Here is a 19,389-nt window from a genome sequence, read left to right on the forward strand (position 1 = left end):
CCCTGTAATCATGTGCTTTAAATAGGGCTGTCAAGTTAACACGTTAATAACGCGTTCACGCAAAAAAAAATTAACGCCACTAATTATTTTAACGCGATTAACGCATGTGTATTTTTTTTCCTCGGCCGCCCCGTAGTTTCAGAGCGCATCGAGTTTAAAATACCGTCTACAAGCTGATGCTGACAGCCCCGCTTCTGCTGCCCGCTTGTAGCAGACCACACTTCCACGCTCACCGGCAGGCACCGACTGGCCATCTGGAGGACCGGGAGGGTGTGTGTATGTGTGGCCCGAGCGAGAGAGAGACCTTACGTGTATTGTTGTTGTTAGCATCTGATGCTAGCTAGCTGCGCTAACGGATATGGAGCTGTTTAAATGAAAACAGAGGAGCGACATTTCGCCACAACTGTGCCGAGCACTTGACTTTATGCAGGAAGCCAGACAGTGGGACATTGACGAGAAGTCAGCACACTCAGCACGGATAGTGTGCAACATGATCGCAGCGTCCAGGCAGCTCCCGTTCGAGCCTTGAGTTGCGCACGCACGCACGCACGCACGCACGCACGCACGCACGCACGCACGCATTGTTCAAATGATAATAAACATTAGCATAAAGCATATTTGTCCACTCATATGTTGATAAGAGTATTACAAACTTGAAAAATATTCCTCTAAGGTACATTTAGCACAGATAAAAAATGTGCGATTAATCGCGATTAACTATTTTAATCGACTGACAGCCCTAGTTTTAAACCATGCTAGTGAGTAATGCATTTAGTTTAACGGAGAGAGGCCCATCTATTTCTTCACCAGCAGTCGTCGACATTGTGTGGAAGCTGCTAAATAAGGTCATGCCACCTGGGATCATGTAAAGAGGGGACAGAGGAAGCAACATGTGATGACTATAAGGATAGAACATGTCTGCCAGGTACGCTGTTTGAAGGGTATAACACCTGTGAGGTTTTTTGGTCCATTACACTATTGACTGCTTTGCTGCAAGGTAATGTGTCTCTTATAGTGCTGTGCTGCAATATCATATTTAACTTCAACCATCTCTGTGCTTCACTGATTCCTCTTTGTGTTATTCTCTAATGTTGTGAGTGGGACATCAGATGCAGTCCAACGGGCTGTCTCACCCCGCGGCGCCCTGGTCGGGGACGTTCATGAAGCCCATGTCGTGTTGTTTGTGCGTCGGCTGGTCGTGGCGGAGCTGGTTCTGTATGCGGGGCAGGCTGGGCTGCTCCATGGTGGACTGCCTCAGCAGGGAGCGGCGCGAGGAGGAGTCTCTGCCCGAGGGCCCGCCTCCTCTGGGGCGAGAAGCTGAAACGCAAAGAACAGAGAGGAAGTTTAAGGTCCAAGTTTCAAGGCTGGTGGTTTTAGACCTGATGCTGTCCCTGAGTCTGGTGGTTTTAGTCCTGAAACTGTCCCTGAGTCTGGTGGTTTTAGACCTTAAACTTTCCCTGAGTCTGGTGGTTTTAGTCCTGAAACTGTCCCTGAGTCTGGTGGTTTTAGTCCTGAAACTGTCCCTGAGTCTGGTGGTTTTAGTCCTGAAACTGTCTCTGAGTCTAGTGGTTTTAGTCCTGAAACTGTCTCTGAGTCTGCTGGTTTTAGTCCTGAAACTGTCTCTGAGTCTGGTGGTTTTAGTACTGAAACTGTCTCTGAGTCTGGTGGTTTTAGACCTGATGCTGTCTCTGAGTCTGGTGGTTTTAGTCCTGAAACTGTCTCTGAGTCTGGTGGTTTTAGACCTGAAGCTGTCTCTGAGTCTGGTGGTTTTAGACCTGAAACTGTCTCTGAGTCTGGTGGTTTTAGACCTGAAACTGTCTCTGAGTCTGGTGGTTTTAGACCTGAAACTGTCTCTGAGTCTGCTGGTTTTAGTCCTGAAACTGTCTCTGAGTCTGGTGGTTTTAGTCCTGAAACTGTTCCTGAGTCTGGTGGTTTTAGTCCTGAAACTGTCTCTGAGTCTGGTGGTTTTAGTCCTGAAACTGTCCCTGAGTCTGGTGGTTTTAGACCTGAAACTGTCTCTGAGTCTGCTGGTTTTAGTCCTGAAACTGTCCCTGAGTCTGGTGGTTTTAGACCTGAAACTGTCTCTGAGTCTGGTGGTTTTAGTCCTGAAACTGTCCCTGAGTCTGGTGGTTTTAGACCTGATGCTGTCTCTGAGTCTGTTGGTTTTAGACCTGAAACTGTCTCTGAGTCTGGTGGTTTTAGACCTGAAACTGTCCCTGAGTCTGGTGGTTTTAGTCCTGAAACTGTCTCTGAGTCTGGTGGTTTTAGTCCTGAAACTGTCCCTGAGTCTGGTGGTTTTAGTCCTGAAACTGTCTCTGAGTCTGGTGGTTTTAGTCCTGAAACTGTCTCTGAGTCTGGTGGTTTTAGACCTGAAACTGTCCCTGAGTCTGGTGGTTTTAGACCTGAAACTGTCTCTGAGTCTGGTGGTTTTAGTCCTGATGCTGTCTCTGAGTCTGGTGGTTTTAGACCTGAAACTGTCTCTGAGTCTGGTGGTTTTTAGTCCTGAAGCTGTCTCTGAGTCTGGTGGTTTTAGACCTGAAACTGTCCCTGAGTCTGGTGGTTTTAGTCCTGAAACTGTCTCTGAGTCTGGTGGTTTTAGTCCTGATGCTGTCTCTGAGTCTGGTGGTTTTAGACCTGAAACTGTCCCTGAGTCTGGTGGTTTTAGTCCTGAAACTGTTCCTGAGTCTGGTGGTTTTAGACCTGAAACTGTCTCTGAGTCTGCTGGTTTTAGTCCTGAAACTGTCGATGAGTCTGGTGGTTTTAGACCTGAAACTGTTCCTGAGTCTGGTGGTTTTAGACCTGAAACTGTCTCTGAGTCTGGTGGTTTTAGTCCTGAAACTGTTCCTGAGTCTGGTGGTTTTAGACCTTAAACTTTCCCTGAGTCTGGTGGTTTTAGTCCTGAAACTGTCCCTGAGTCTGGTGGTTTTAGTCCTGAAACTGTCCCTGAGTCTGGTGGTTTTAGTCCTGAAACTGTCTCTGAGTCTGGTGGTTTTAGTCCTGAAACTGTCTCTGAGTCTAGTGGTTTTAGTCCTGAAACTGTCTCTGAGTCTGCTGGTTTTAGTCCTGAAACTGTCTCTGAGTCTGGTGGTTTTAGACCTGATGCTGTCTCTGAGTCTGGTGGTTTTAGTCCTGAAACTGTCTCTGAGTCTGGTGGTTTTAGACCTGAAGCTGTCTCTGAGTCTGGTGGTTTTAGACCTGAAACTGTCTCTGAGTCTGGTGGTTTTAGACCTGAAACTGTCTCTGAGTCTGGTGGTTTTAGACCTGAAACTGTCTCTGAGTCTGCTGGTTTTAGTCCTGAAACTGTCTGAGTCTGGTGGTTTTAGTCCTGAAACTGTTCCTGAGTCTGGTGGTTTTAGTCCTGAAACTGTCTCTGAGTCTGGTGGTTTTAGTCCTGAAACTGTCCCTGAGTCTGGTGGTTTTAGACCTGAAACTGTCTCTGAGTCTGCTGGTTTTAGTCCTGAAACTGTCCCTGAGTCTGGTGGTTTAGACCTGAAACTGTCTCTGAGTCTGGTGGTTTTAGTCCTGAAACTGTCCCTGAGTCTGGTGGTTTTAGTCCTGAAACTGTCCCTGAGTCTGGTGGTTTTAGTCCTGAAACAGTTCCTGAGTCTGGTGGTTTTAGACCTGAAACTGTCTCTGAGTCTGGTGGTTTTAGTCCTGAAACTGTGCCTGAGTCTGGTGGTTTTAGTCCTGAAACTGTCTCTGAGTCTGGTGGTTTTAGACCTGATGCTGTCTCTGAGTCTGGTGGTTTTAGTCCTGAAACTGTCTCTGAGTCTGTTGGTTTTAGACCTGAAACTGTCTCTGAGTCTGGTGGTTTTAGACCTGAAACTGTCCCTGAGTCTGGTGGTTTAGTCCTGAAACTGTCTCTGAGTCTGGTGGTTTTAGTCCTGAAACTGTCCCTGAGTCTGGTGGTTTTAGTCCTGAAACTGTCTCTGAGTCTGGTGGTTTTAGTCCTGAAACTGTCTCTGAGTCTGGTGGTTTTAGACCTGAAACTGTCCCTGAGTCTGGTGGTTTTAGACCTGAAACTGTCTCTGAGTCTGGTGGTTTTAGTCCTGATGCTGTCTCTGAGTCTGGTGGTTTTAGACCTGAAACTGTCTCTGAGTCTGGTGGTTTTAGTCCTGAAGCTGTCTCTGAGTCTGGTGGTTTTAGACCTGAAACTGTCCCTGAGTCTGGTGGTTTTAGTCCTGAAACTGTCTCTGAGTCTGGTGGTTTTAGTCCTGATGCTGTCTCTGAGTCTGGTGGTTTTAGACCTGAAACTGTCCCTGAGTCTGGTGGTTTTAGTCCTGAAACTGTTCCTGAGTCTGGTGGTTTTAGACCTGAAACTGTCTCTGAGTCTGCTGGTTTTAGTCCTGAAACTGTCGATGAGTCTGGTGGTTTTAGTCCTGAAACTGTCCCTGAGTCTGGTGGTTTTAGACCTGAAACTGTCTCTGAGTCTGCTGGTTTTAGTCCTGAAACTGTCTCTGAGTCTGCTGGTTTTAGTCCTGAAACTGTCTCTGAGTCTGGTGGTTTTAGACCTGATGCTGTCTCTGAGTCTGGTGGTTTTAGTCCTGAAACTGTCTCTGAGTCTGTTGGTTTTAGACCTGAAACTGTCTCTGAGTCTGGTGGTTTTAGACCTGAAACTGTCCCTGAGTCTGGTGGTTTTAGTCCTGAAACTGTCTCTGAGTCTGGTGGTTTTAGTCCTGAAACTGTCCCTGAGTCTGGTGGTTTTAGTCCTGAAACTGTCTCTGAGTCTGGTGGTTTTAGTCCTGAAACTGTCTCTGAGTCTGGTGGTTTTAGACCTGAAACTGTCCCTGAGTCTGGTGGTTTTAGACCTGAAACTGTCTCTGAGTCTGGTGGTTTTAGTCCTGATGCTGTCTCTGAGTCTGGTGGTTTTAGACCTGAAACTGTCTCTGAGTCTGGTGGTTTTAGTCCTGAAGCTGTCTCTGAGTCTGGTGGTTTTAGACCTGAAACTGTCCCTGAGTCTGGTGGTTTTAGTCCTGAAACTGTCTCTGAGTCTGGTGGTTTTAGTCCTGATGCTGTCTCTGAGTCTGGTGGTTTTAGACCTGAAACTGTCCCTGAGTCTGGTGGTTTTAGTCCTGAAACTGTTCCTGAGTCTGGTGGTTTTAGTCCTGAAACTGTCTCTGAGTCTGGTGGTTTTAGTCCTGAAACTGTCTCTGAGTCTAGTGGTTTTAGTCCTGAAACTGTCTCTGAGTCTGCTGGTTTTAGTCCTGAAACTGTCTCTGAGTCTGGTGGTTTTAGACCTGATGCTGTCTCTGAGTCTGGTGGTTTTAGTCCTGAAACTGTCTCTGAGTCTGGTGGTTTTAGACCTGAAGCTGTCTCTGAGTCTGGTGGTTTTAGACCTGAAACTGTCTCTGAGTCTGGTGGTTTTAGACCTGAAACTGTCTCTGAGTCTGGTGGTTTTAGACCTGAAACTGTCTCTGAGTCTGCTGGTTTTAGTCCTGAAACTGTTCCTGAGTCTGGTGGTTTTAGTCCTGAAACTGTCTCTGAGTCTGGTGGTTTTAGTCCTGAAACTGTCCCTGAGTCTGGTGGTTTTAGACCTGAAACTGTCTCTGAGTCTGCTGGTTTTAGTCCTGAAACTGTCCCTGAGTCTGGTGGTTTTAGACCTGAAACTGTCTCTGAGTCTGGTGGTTTTAGTCCTGAAACTGTCCCTGAGTCTGGTGGTTTTAGTCCTGAAACTGTCCCTGAGTCTGGTGGTTTTAGTCCTGAAACAGTTCCTGAGTCTGGTGGTTTTAGACCTGAAACTGTCTCTGAGTCTGGTGGTTTTAGTCCTGAAACTGTGCCTGAGTCTGGTGGTTTTAGTCCTGAAACTGTCTCTGAGTCTGGTGGTTTTAGACCTGATGCTGTCTCTGAGTCTGGTGGTTTTAGTCCTGAAACTGTCTCTGAGTCTGTTGGTTTTAGACCTGAAACTGTCTCTGAGTCTGGTGGTTTTAGACCTGAAACTGTCCCTGAGTCTGGTGGTTTTAGTCCTGAAACTGTCTCTTAGTCTGGTGGTTTTAGTCCTGAAACTGTCCCTGAGTCTGGTGGTTTTAGTCCTGAAACTGTCTCTGAGTCTGGTGGTTTTAGTCCTGAAACTGTCTCTGAGTCTGGTGGTTTTAGACCTGAAACTGTCCCTGAGTCTGGTGGTTTTAGACCTGAAACTGTCTCTGAGTCTGGTGGTTTTAGTCCTGATGCTGTCTCTGAGTCTGGTGGTTTTAGACCTGAAACTGTCTCTGAGTCTGGTGGTTTTAGTCCTGAAGCTGTCTCTGAGTCTGGTGGTTTTAGACCTGAAACTGTCCCTGAGTCTGGTGGTTTTAGTCCTGAAACTGTCTCTGAGTCTGGTGGTTTTAGTCCTGATGCTGTCTCTGAGTCTGGTGGTTTTAGACCTGAAACTGTCCCTGAGTCTGGTGGTTTTAGTCCTGAAACTGTTCCTGAGTCTGGTGGTTTTAGACCTGAAACTGTCTCTGAGTCTGCTGGTTTTAGTCCTGAAACTGTCGATGAGTCTGGTGGTTTTAGACCTGAAACTGTTCCTGAGTCTGGTGGTTTTAGACCTGAAACTGTCTCTGAGTCTGGTGGTTTTAGTCCTGAAACTGTTCCTGAGTCTGGTGGTTTTAGTCCTGAAACTGTCTCTGAGTCTGGTGGTTTTAGACCTGATGCTGTCTCTGAGTCTGGTGGTTTTAGTCCTGAAACTGTCGCTGAGTCTGGTGGTTTTAGACCTGAAGCTGTCTCTGAGTCTGGTGGTTTTAGACCTGAAACTGTCTCTGAGTCTGGTGGTTTTAGACCTGAAACTGTCTCTGAGTCTGGTGGTTTTAGACCTGAAACTGTCTCTGAGTCTGCTGGTTTTAGTCCTGAAACTGTCTCTGAGTCTGGTGGTTTTAGTCCTGAAACTGTCTCTGAGTCTGGTGGTTTTAGACCTGAAACTGTCTCTGAGTCTTCTGGTTTTAGTCCTGAAACTGTCCCTGAGTCTGGTGGTTTTAGACCTGAAACTGTCTCTGAGTCTGGTGGTTTTAGACCTGAAACTGTCCCTGAGTCTGGTGGTTTTAGACCTGAAACTGTCTCTGAGTCTGGTGGTTTTAGTCCTGAAACTGTCCCTGAGTCTGGTGGTTTTAGTCCTGATGCTGTCTCTGAGTCTGGTGGTTTTAGTCCTGATGCTGTCTCTGAGTCTGGTGGTTTTAGTCCTGAAACTGTCCCTGAGTCTGCTGGTTTTAGTCCTGAAGCTGTCTCTGAGTCTGGTGGTTTTAGTCCTGAAACTGTCCCTGAGTCTGGTGGTTTTAGTCCTGATGCTGTCTCTGAGTCTGGTGGTTTTAGACCTGAAACTGTCTCTGAATCTGGTGGTTTTAGTCCTGAAACTGTCCCTGAATCTGGTGGTTTTAGACCTGAAACTGTCCCTGAGTCTGGTGGTTTTAGTCCTGAAACTGTCTCTGAGTCTGGTGGTTTTAGTCCTGATGCTGTCTCTGAGTCTGGTGGTTTTAGACCTGAAACTGTCTCTGAGTCTGGTGGTTTTAGTCCTGAAGCTGTCTCTGAGTCTGGTGGTTTTAGACCTGAAACTGTCTCTGAGTCTGGTGGTTTTAGTCCTGATGCTGTCTCTGAGTCTGGTGGTTTTAGTCCTGATGCTGTCTCTGAGTCTGGTGGTTTTAGACCTGAAATTGTCCCTGAGTCTGGTGGTTTTAGTCCTGAAACTGTCTCTGAGTCTGGTGGTTTTAGACCTGAAACTGTCCCCTGAGTCTGGTGGTTTTAGACCTGAAACTGTCCCTGAGTCTGGTGGTTTTAGTCCTGAAACTGTCTCTGAGTCTGGTGGTTTTAGTCCTGAAACTGTTCCTGAGTCTGGTGGTTTTAGACCTGAAACTGTCCCTGAGTCTGGTGGTTTTAGTCCTGAAACTGTTCCTGAGTCTGGTGGTTTTAGTCCTGAAACTGTCTCTGAGTCTGGTGGTTTTAGACCTGAAACTGTCCTCGAGTCTGCTGGTTTTAGACCTGAAACTGTTCCTGAGTCTGGTGGTTTTAGTCCTGAAACTGTCTCTGAGTCTGGTGGTTTTAGTCCTGAAACTGTTCCTGAGTCTGGTGGTTTTAGTCCTGAAACTGTCTCTGAGTCTGCTGGTTTTAGACCTGAAACTGTCCCTGAGTCTGGTGGTTTTAGTCCTGAAACTGTCTCTGAGTCTGGTGGTTTTAGTCCTGAAACTGTCTCTGAGTCTGGTGGTTTTAGTCCTGATGCTGTCCCTGAGTCTGGTGGTTTTAGTACTGAAACTGTCCCTGAGTCTGGTGGTTTAAGTCCTTAAACCTTCTCTGAGTCTGGTGGTTTTAGTCCTGATGCTGCGGTAACACCTGCCAGATGGCAGCAGACAGAACCGTTTGTGGCTGGGGTGATGGGGGTCTTTGATAATCCTGAGGGCTTTCTTCCTGAGCCGCTGGGAGTAAAGGTCCATTCGGACTATTGATTTCCTTTTATTTGTATGTTAGTATGTTATTATATATGTTGCATCGCTGGAGGAGCTCAGGTCAGAAGTTACCTACAGGGTTACTTGGAGAGGGTCTGAGTCCGACCCTTGTCAATTAACTACGGGGGTCCCTCAGGGCTCTGTTCTTGGTCCCCTCCTCTTCTCCTTGTACACAAACTCGCTCGGATCAGTCATTAGCCCGCATGGTTTTTCTTACCACTGCTACGCTGACGACACCCAATTAATTATCTCCTTTCCCCGCTCAGAGACCCAGGTCGTCGCACGCATCTCTGCTTGTCTAGCTGACATCTCTCAGTGGATGTCTGCTCACCACCTCAAGCTCAACCTTGACAAGACTGAGCTGCTCTTCCTTCCGGGAAAAGATTGTCCCACTCTTGACCTAACAATCAACATCGGCACCTCTGTTGTTTCCCCGACTCAGACTGCAAGGAATCTGGGTGTGACCCTAGATAACAACCTGTCCTTCACTGCAAACATCGCTGCTACAACCCGCTGCTGCAGATACACGCTTTACAACATCAGGAAGATACGTCCCCAGCTGACTCAGAAAGCGACTCAGGTTCTGGTCCAGGCTCTCGTCATCTTACGCCTAGACTACTGCAACTCCCTCCTGGCTGGTCTACCTGCATGTGCCATCCGACCTCTGCAGCTCATCCAGAATGCAGCGGCTCGTCTGGTCTTCAACCTTCCTAAATGTTCCCACACCACTCCGCTCCTCCGCTCCCTTCACTGGCTTCCGGTAACTGCTAGAATCCACTTCAAGACACTGGTACTTGCTTACCATGCTGCGAATGGATCTGGCCCTTCCTACATCCAGGACATGGTTAAACCGTACACCCCAGCGCGTGCACTACGCTCTGCATCAGCCAAACGACTCGCTGCACCCTCGCTGCGAGGGGGACCCCAAGTTTCCCATCGGCGAAAACACGTGGGTTTGCTGTCCTGGCTCCAAGATGGTGGAATGAGCTCCCCATTGACATCAGGACGGCAGATAGCTTACACACCTTCCAGACTGAAAACTCATCTCTTTCGACTCCACTTCGAGCGATAGAACTATTAACAAAGCACTTTTATACTAATAAAGGGCTGGCTTATCTAAAGCCAGTTGAGTAGCACTTGAAATGTTTGGCTCTATGAAACCTGATGTACTTTATGATTCTGTTTTCTTCAAGTTTGTATTTTGTTGGTCGAATGTACTTATTGTCTTTAGTCACTTTGGATAAAAGCGTCAGCTAAATGCAATTCCACTGAAACTGCTGAGCATGAAAATAACACCTTTGAATCTTTGGAGAAAAAAACACCGTGGGTCAGGCCGTAATCTCTGTGAACACAATCTGTGGCAACAAGGAGCTTTTGGTATTAACAAGTTCTGGTTTCTGATTGTAGTCCCAGAAGAATAGACCAATCAGGTTTGAGCGGGTTTTGGTTCAATAAAAGTCAACGTTAATTTATGTAGCCCAATATCCAACATTTGTCTAAGGGGGCTTTACAGTTGATACAGAATACACCAGCCTCTGTCCTTACACCCTCACATTGGACAAATGAAAGGCCCTAAAGGAACCCCCCAGGTAACGGTTAACGGGGAAACATGAACCAAGGTACAATATGTAAACAGTCAGAGAGCGGCAAAGGAGTAACGCTTTGACCAAAAAGATGACCATGCATCCATCAGCTATAACCTGCAGTGATCCGGACCTTTACCGGCTGGTCCAGAACTGATATGGCTTTTACTCTCAGAGCCTCCTTCCATGTGAACACATCATGAAAACGTGATGATATAACTTTACCAGACAAGCATTTTTACTGAAAGGCTCTTGAATGCATCATAATGCAACTCTATGAAAGCTCTACCGGCTGCTAACAGCGTTACATCTGACGGTGCTGCCGGACCCTGAGGTTCCTGCGGTTCTGTAGGAAAACCAGTCAGGTCACATTTTCAGTCTGTTTTGGTGGTTTCTGGTACCTGAGCTGTTCTGGCTGGAGGGGGTCTGTTTCCCCATGTAGCGACTCTTGCGGTTGTCCTTCCTTGTCGGTCCTGCAATAAGATAGCAAGACAGGAAGTGAGGGGTGTCATGTCAAATGATCATATCATCATTTATAACATATAGTCTTATACTCTGAAAGTGTATTTGTAGTCTTGTGTGTGTTTAACAGAGACAGATGTTAGGGTTTACACATCAGGAGGCCAAGGAAGAGCAAAAGGGGGATTAAAGGGTTAAGGACTGGAGGGTTAATGGTTTAATGATGGGATGGAGGAGCAGCTGGTTCCTCTCATGCATACACAGAGAGACTGAAAGCAGAACCTCTCCATCCTCTGAGGAGGAGGAGGAGGAGGAGGAGGAGGAGGAGGAGGAGGAGGAGGAGGAGGAGGAGGAGGAGGAGGAGGAGGAGGAGGAGGAGGAGGAGGAGGAGGCAGCTCTGCTCCTGCATTTCAGAGCCATCTCACTTTATATTGACTTTCTTTATTACATATAACAAAAGACAGACTTTGTCCACGAATCATTTATCAGTTTCTCTTAAGAATTTCCTCCACAAGGGGCAGCACGCAGGAAGTGAGGGGCAGCACGCAGGAAGTGAGGGGCAGCACGCAGGAAGTGAGGGGCAGCACGCAGGAAGTGAGGGGCAGCACGCAGGAAGTGAGGGGCAGCACGCAGGAAGTGAGGGGCAGCACGCAGGAAGTGAGGGGCAGCACGCAGGAAGTGAGGGGCAGCACGCAGGAAGTGAGGGGCAGCACCCAGGAAGTGAGGGGCAGCACGCAGGAAGTGAGGGGCAGCACGCAGGAAGTGAGGGGCAGCACGCAGGAAGTGAGGGGCAGCACGCAGGAAGTGAGGGGCAGCACGCAGGAAGTGAGGGGCAGCACGCAGGAAGTGAGGGGCAGCACGCAGGAAGTGAGGGGCAGCACGCAGGAAGTGAGGGGCAGCACGCAGGAAGTGAGGGGCAGCACGCAGGAAGTGAGGGGCAGCACACAGGGGCCGTTTCTCAATGTTGAGTAAACCTGCTGCAGAGCCACTATTTCAAGTATATAGTCATCGAGTGGCGCAGAATGCTGGGCATTTAAACAGTCCTTCGGCGCCACTCGATGACGTAGTATACTTGAAATAGTGGCTCTGCAGCAGCAGGTGTACTCGACATTGAGAAACGTCCCGAAAGTGTAGAACTTGTGGCAAGTCCAGTCAGAACTTACTGGAGTTTTTGGGCAGACCCGGTCCGACGGAGACCTGCAGGACCTTCCCGCTGGGCTTAAAGACCACCTCGTCCCCCTGACCCGCCTGGAACTGGATGTGCCGGGACCCCGAGGAGCTGAACGGACCCCAACCCCCCTTCTTCACCTTGAACTCCAGACTGTGGGAGGACAGAGGACAGAGGATCAGTTCAGTGTGGAGACACAGGTTGTTAATCTCACAGGAGAGCGGTCACTGACAGGTTGTTGAACTTCAGCGGCAGCTTCTTCTCCGTTTTCTCCTGGACGCGTTTCACCAGCAGACTCAGGAACTCCGTCTTAAAGACGCTCTGAAGGACGCTGTCGTACTCTTCCTCATGGACGATGAAGAAGTCGTCCTGCAGCGTACTGACAGACAGGTAGAGAGAGAGGAAGAGAGACAGGTAAACAGACCGACAGATAGATAGATAGACAGACATATTTTCATTTAGATTATTGTTATTATAGGTGTTCAATACCAAGAGGGGGTATTCATTTTAATTTTTTTGAATAGCGTAGGCTACTTTTCTTAATAAGCGAGCTGTCATTAAAAACATATCAATGCCGCTTCCGGTAACACGGCAACCAAAGGGGCAGGAATTGTCTTGTTCCCAAAGCCACGGAGGGAGAAGTTGGCGACAGTGTGTGTGAGGCTCCAGAGACGTCGTTGGTATGTTTCTCCGGTGTTTATTGTGTGTTATGTACTTGATTGAATCAGTTGGAGCAAGTGTTGTATTGCTTGTAAACACCTCTCTTAGCTCAGGATGTGTCCCAGCTGCCTTCAAACATGCCGTGGTCCAGCCACTACTTAAAAAGAAAAATCTCGATCCCTCCATTCTCGCACATTTCAGGCCCATTTCCCAGCTACCCTTTTTATCTAAAGCCCTGGAGCGAGTAGTCTACGCCCAGCTGCAGTCGTTCTTAACCATGCATGGCATCCACGAAATGTTTCAGTCTGGCTTCAAACCCATGCACAGCACTGAAACAGCCCTTTGAAGAGTTTAATGATCTGCTCTTAGCCGCCGACTCAGGCAGCCCAGCTGTTTTGGTGCCGTTAGACTTAACTGCTGCCTTTGACACTGTGGACCATAGCATCCTGTTGTCACGGCTTGAACAGTCCGCAGGCATCACAGGCTCTGCCCTTGCATGGTTCAGGTCCTACCTGACAGACCGTAGCTTCTTAGTGCAGTTGGGTGCCTTCTCCTCTGCCAAAGCCCCTCTTACCTGTGGGGTTCCCCAAGGCTCTATTCTGGGCCCCATCCTTTTTCTATTGTACATACTGCCCCTAGGTTCAATTCTCACTAAACATAATCTCCCCTTCCATTGTTACGCTGATGATGTACAGATGTACCTGCCTCTCAATCAAAATGCCAACTCACTACAGCAGTTGATGAACAGAGATCAAATCCTGGCTGAGCCAAAATGTCCTCAACCTCAACAAGGTCATCTTTTTTGGACCCCGACCTCCAGCCTCTCCGGTTGATATTCTGGGCTCCCTCAATGAAAACATCCTCCCCTCTGTCATGAACCTTGGAGTGACCTTCAACAGCGCCTTTACATTTGATAAGCAGGTTAGCACCGTAGTCAAGACCTGCTTTTTCAAAATACGACTATTGGCTAAGACCAAGTCGTTTTTTATCTTTTAAAGACCTAGAAAGGGTTATTAACGCCTTTGTTACCTCGAGACTGGATTACTGCAACGCTCTGTGTGTGGGTATGGACCAGGCCTCAATTAGACGCCTGCAGCTAGTTCAGAACGCAGCTGCACGTCTTCTCACTGGCCATAAAAAGCGTGACCACATCACCCCAATTCTGGCCTCACTGCACTGGCTTCCAGTTCGGTTCAGAATTGATTTTAAACTCCTTTTATTTGTTTTCAAAGCCCTAAATGGGCTGGCTCCTCCTATATAGCCGAACTCCTCCATCGCTACACCCCAGGCAGAGCCTTAAGGTCGGCTGATCAGCTGCTGTTGGTAGTGCCTAAGATCAGGCTTAAAACCCGAGGGTATCGAGCCTTCGCAGCGGCTGGCCCCAGGCTCTGGAACACTCTGCCCCTCCATGTGAGGTCGGCCCGGACCCTGGGGTTTTTAAATCAACACTTAAAACTCGCTTTTTCTCTCTGGCCTTCTAGGCTTCTCTTATCAAGAATAACTTTTACCCAGGACCTTTTCCCTCTCTGACCTCTCGAGGTTTATTAGAGGGAAACGGTTAGCAGAGTGGCTTAGACAGGCCGGGGAGTGTTACGATTCGTAGACACAGCGCACCTCACTATCTCTCATCAATGTCCAACTAAGGCTCCAGTGGGGACCTTGTTCCCTGAGTGTGCCTCTCCACCTATGTTTCTTACTCTCTCACTTGCTACCCTTTGCCCTCAACCTATTCTAAGGGAGTGCTTGTTCTTCTGTCTGTCTGTGTCTGTGTATTCTCTTGTTCCGATTAACCCATCCAAATCTTTGTTCTTGTTTTGTATCTATATCTACGCCGGGATCCGGAGTCGAGTCTGATCCTCTTGCTGTAGTCCTGTGTCTTGGATCCTCTATCCTGAGTTCTGGATTAAGTCGTGGACTTCGGGTCGTGGCTGAACCTGTCTCTGCGGTCCTGCCTTGGGTCTCGTCTGCTTCCCTGAAGGCTTCCTCAGGATTGTAGCTGACATCCTCGTGGATTCATCTTCTTATTACAGACACATGCTTTTCCTAACATTCGGTGTATATGCTGTAAAATGTATTATCTTTTCAATTTACACACGGCATCTATTGCACGTCTGTCCGTCCTGGGAGAGGGATCCCTCCTCTGTTGCTCTCCCTGAGGTTTCTCCCATGTTCCCTTTAAACTGTGGGTTTTCTCTGGAAGTGTTTCCTTGTACGGTGTGAGGGTCTAAGGACAGAGGTCTAAGGACAGAGGGTCTAAGGACAGAGGGTCTGAGGACAGAGGGTCTGAGGACAGAGGGTCTGAGGACAGAGGGTCTAAGGACAGAGGGTCTAAGGACAGAGGGTCTAAGGACAGAGGGTCTAAGGACAGAGGGTCTGAGGACAGAGGGTCTAAGGATAGAGGGTCTGAGGACAGAGGGTCTAAGGACAGAGGGTCTGAGGACAGACGGTCTGAGGACAGAGGGTCTGAGGACAGAGGGTCTGAGGACAGAGGGTCTAAGGACAGAGGGTCTAAGGACAGAGGGTCTAATGACAGAGGGTCTGAGGACAGAGGGTGTAAGGACAGGGGTCTAAGGACAGAGGGTGTAAGGACAGAGGGTCTAAGGACAGAGGGTCTGAGGACAGAGGGTCTGAGGACAGAGGGTCTGAGGACAGAGGGTCTGAGGACAGAGGGTCTGAGGACAGAGGGTCTGAGGACAGAGGGTCTAAGGACAGAGGGTCTAAGGACAGAGGGTCTGAGGACAGGGGGTCTAAGGACAGAGGGTCTAAGGACAGAGGGTCTGAGGACAGAGGGTCTAAGGACAGAGGGTCTGAGGACAGAGGGTCTGAGGATAGAGGGTCTGAGGACAGAGGGTCTGAGGACAGAGGGTCTAAGGACAGGGGGTCTAAGGACAGAGGGTGTAAGGACAGAGGGTGTGAGGACAGGGGGTCTAAGGACAGAGGGTCTAAGGACAGAGGGTCTGAGGACAGAGGGTCTGAGGACAGAGGGTCTGAGGACAGGGGGTCTAAGGACAGAGGGTCTAAGGACAGAGGGTCTGAGGACAGAGGGTCTGAGGACAGAGGGTCTAAGGACAGGGGGTCTAAGGACAGAGGGTGTAAGGACAGAGGGTCTGAGGACAGGGGGTCTAAGGACAGAGGGTCTGAGGACAGAGGGTCTGAGGACAGAAGGTCTGAGGACAGAGGGTCTGAGGACAGGGGGTCTAAGGACAGAGGGTCTAAGGACAGAGGGTCTGAGGACAGAGGGTCTAAGGACAGAGGGTCTGAGGACAGAGGGTCTGAGGATAGAGGGTCTGAGGACAGAGGGTCTGAGGACAGAGGGTCTAAGGACAGGGGGTCTAAGGACAGAGGGTCTGAGGACAGAGGGTCTGAGGACAGAGGGTCTGAGGACAGAGGGTCTGAGGATAGAGGGTCTGAGGACAGAGGGTCTGAGGACAGAGGGTCTAAGGACAGGGGGTCTAAGGACAGAGGGTCTGAGGACAGAGGGTCTGAGGACAGAGGGTCTGAGGACAGAGGGTCTAAGGACAGGGGGTCTAAGGACAGAGGGTCTAAGGACAGGGGGTCTAAGGACAGAGGGTCTGAGGACAGAGGGTCTGAGCTGTTGTATTTGCTGTAAAGTGTCTCTACTGTAGGCTCCACCAACAATCATTTATAAATGTGCGATATAAATAAAACTTGATTTGCTTTGCTTTGTTGCCTTACTTTGTGAGAGTGCTGTTGCGACGGCTTGTTACGCAGCGTGGTCTGCCTGCGCTCCGTCTGCTGTATACTTTAGACAGCGTTCAGTTGAGGTTTTCTCTGGTGCTTGTTTCCAAGTAGAGATAAACACTCTTATGAATTCATTTAAGTTAATGATGCGGTTGTAAAATAACTCACAATTGATCCTTTTAATTAAAATACCCTGAAAAGGCAGGAATGAGACTGAGTTTGTGTTGTTATTATTATTATTGAGAATGCAATGAGGCAACCTGATACATTCTTGGAGTTGTCTTAAAATAAATAAAGACAAAAAAGAACAAAATGCCTCTGTTGCCCTCCAGCCTCTCAAGTTCGGGCTAAATCACTGAATACAGGCCAAAAGCCTGAAGGACTTGACAGTTACTACAAGTCATCATTCAAGCTAACAGTCACACAGCGTTGGCCGTCTGGAGCACCTCAGGTTACAGAATATTGCCCAATGAAACATCTACATGTGGACAGCTGGGCTAACATCGAACCAACAACCTTCTGGGTGAAAGAGGACCATGCACCCTCACAGCCAGTCGCCCCACAAATCCCGGTTTGAGTTCTCATTCAAGACTTTCATTCAACATTCTAGTACTTCTAGTTCTAGTTCAGTTTTGTCTAAAGTCGTAGATTTTACCTTATTTTCAATTCCTAGACCTGGTTCCAGTCCTACCTCCAAATCTGGTTCTATTGGTCCTAGTTCTTGTTTTTAGTTCTGATGAAAGCCTTTTCCTGGACTAGTTTGGGTTGCAGGTTTGTCCCTGGTGGTCGGTGCAGCTCTTGCTCTAAGTGTAGGCATGGTCCTATTGCTAGTTATGGCTCTAGTCATAGTTCTAGTTACAGTTCTGGGTTCTGGTTGTGAACAGTGGTGTACCTCAGGGACACGGACTGGATCTTGTTGATCTCGATCTTCCTCTTCAGAACCTCCTGGATCTGGCCTTTATCCGGACCCTGCTTCACCTTCTCTCGACCAATCAGGTACAGGAACTTGGGGGTCAGGATGAGGTCCCGCTTCACCGTCTGAACAGAAGCAGAGTATTATAAAGGCAAACAGAGGAAGTCTGAAACGTAAACCCTTTCTTTCTGGCCCTTCGGAGTCCTGACCCTGAATCTGCGGTCGAACTTCACCACCACGTCGGCGAAGTCGATCCTCTCTCTGCGGCCGACGAACTGCCGGATCTCGGGGTGGTTGTCGGTGCCGAGGTAGTCGCCCACGAAGTTCCTGTTGATGCTGTTCCTGCGGCGCTCCTTCTTGTTTAGCAGCACGTCGGAGGCTGGAGGGAACAGAGGTCTGTTAGTGGAGAGGAGGACGTAACATAGAGACCCTGAACCTGAACCCCAAAGAAGACCTCTTACCTTCCTCCCTCATCTTCACGTACTTCCGGACGGCGATGTGTTTACGCCAGGCCTTCTGGATGACCCGAGCGTAACCGTTATACTTCCTCTCCCTCATCTCCTCCAACAGGAAGAGCTGCACATAGGAACACATCAGAAACACCCTCTGGGAACTACAATACCCACAATGCCTCTGTACCAGGAACAGAACTACTGGTGACTTCTACAGTTCTATCCCAGTGGCGTTTTTCCGACCCAGATGAGATTTAACCACCCTAACCACTTCTGCATCAACGCATCTCAGCTGACTCATGGATGTTTAAGGAGAACGGCCCCATGGTATCAACAACAACAACAACAACAACATCTACTGTCCCTCTGTAAAAAACGGTATGGTCTGTTTATCAGTCGGTGTTAGCCATGTTAGAGTCAGTGCTGGAATTGGGCCGGTACTCACCGGTACGCAGTACCGGCACTTCTGGTTCTGACCCATGGAGTACCGGCACTTCTTGCTCAGTACCGGCATGCTGGCGGTACTCCGGTACTCATGCACCGTGCCAGTACTCAACACTCTCCCGCCGTTCTTATTATACATCCATATTCAGCCGCCCGGTACTCAGTAGATACTCAGTAGATACCCGGTACTCATGAGGTGCCGAACGGACATTCTCATCGCTCTAACCGCTGGAGTTTCACAGCGGCTGTCAGCTGTTTACTCCTGTCATTCAAACAGAACGTGCTGGAGAGGGGGCGGGGCTTATCTTCTCCATGTAAATACTGTGGTGGAAACGACTATGTCAAAATTAACCTATTTGACCGTGATTTAATAGTAATACACGTTTCAAAATAATAATAATAATAATAATGCCGAAGTAACAACATACTGAAAACTGTTAGTAAAACCATGTTTTAATGCTTTACAATTTACATACCTAGATGCACGTGTGTTGTGTTTATGCAGTGCAACTCCCACTCAGTGGGTGGCTATGTAGAGTGATAGAACAGAGCAGGCACGCCCCCGAGAGAAGGAAAGCAAGTCACGTCACAAATTAGCATTTCTAAAATGTTAGCGTGGATTAATAAAAGTGCAAAAAGACAGCGGTTGTCGCCGGAAGAAACTTCAAATACAGAGAATGCTGTGCCTGTGTTGGAAATTGTGTCTGATGGGGAGCTTTCTTTGGTTGATCCTCCTGCTCCAAGTTCTAGTGCATTAGCATTAGCACTATAGCTCCGCCGCCTCCTCCAGAGCCTCTAACGTTAGCTGCTGCTGGCGCAACTGCCACCACCAACACCGGGCAAAGCGATGCACCTGACTGCTGGACAACGGACCAGGTGCAATATTTTTGCAAGACCAATGCATGGCTCCTTCTTAAAGATAAGAAGCTAGGATGTCGGATATGCAGAGAGGTCAAATCTTTGGGAATACACACTGGACAAGGACTGAAACTGTCAACTGAATGGGGTGAGTGTGCAGTGTCTCATTTTGGTGTTGACAAGGGCAAACAACAAGCTAGCCTGAGAAAAAAAATCAAAGAACATAAAGAATCACAAGCCCATGTAAAAGCTGCTGACATCCTTACATCTGCTTCACGTGAAACTATTCAACATCAAGTGCAGTCTATGCATAAATCTGAATTAGACACCACTATCAGAGTTTTTCGAACGGCATATAAAATTGGCAAACATAGCCGGCCATTCACAGACATGCCAATTGATTTGAATGTACAGAAACTGAATGGGCTGAACGTGGGCAGGGTTTTGCGCTCCAATAAAACCTGTGGCGAAATCATCGACCACATAGCTCATGAGCTGAAGAAAAAAATGGCAAAAGACATTACAGAAAAGCAAAGAAAACTCTGTGTTTTGGTCGATGAATCTACCACTATTAGTGGTAAAACGGTGCTTGTTGTGTGTCTACGCTCAGCATTAGCTGATGCTGAGCCCGAAACGTTTTTTTTGGGAGCTGATCGAGTTGGATGGAACAACGGCTGATGACATCACAAAGGCGTTAATGGAGTGTCTTGGAAGAGATTTTAACGAGGACTTTTTAGGTCAGTGT

General features: G+C 48.3%; 1 protein-coding gene across 1 annotated transcript in view; it reads right to left on the bottom strand.

The window, feature by feature from the left end:
* LOC117535456 (unconventional myosin-Ie-like) overlaps positions 1-17,269 on the bottom strand; it is a gene marked incomplete at both ends in the record, with an annotated part of 19,282 nt that extends 2,013 nt beyond the window's left edge. Inside the window, 6 exon segments of the mRNA XM_034199912.1 lie at positions 1,134-1,317; positions 10,390-10,461; positions 11,611-11,768; positions 11,848-11,994; positions 16,870-17,015; positions 17,100-17,269. Of these exon segments, the coding sequence (XP_034055803.1) occupies positions 1,134-1,317; positions 10,390-10,461; positions 11,611-11,768; positions 11,848-11,994; positions 16,870-17,015; positions 17,100-17,269 (877 nt within the window).
* Between the last annotated feature and the right edge of the window lie 2,120 nt (positions 17,270-19,389).

Source organism: Gymnodraco acuticeps, unplaced genomic scaffold (genome assembly GCF_902827175.1).
Source record: "Gymnodraco acuticeps unplaced genomic scaffold, fGymAcu1.1, whole genome shotgun sequence".
Classification (NCBI taxonomy): domain Eukaryota; kingdom Metazoa; phylum Chordata; class Actinopteri; order Perciformes; family Bathydraconidae; genus Gymnodraco; species Gymnodraco acuticeps.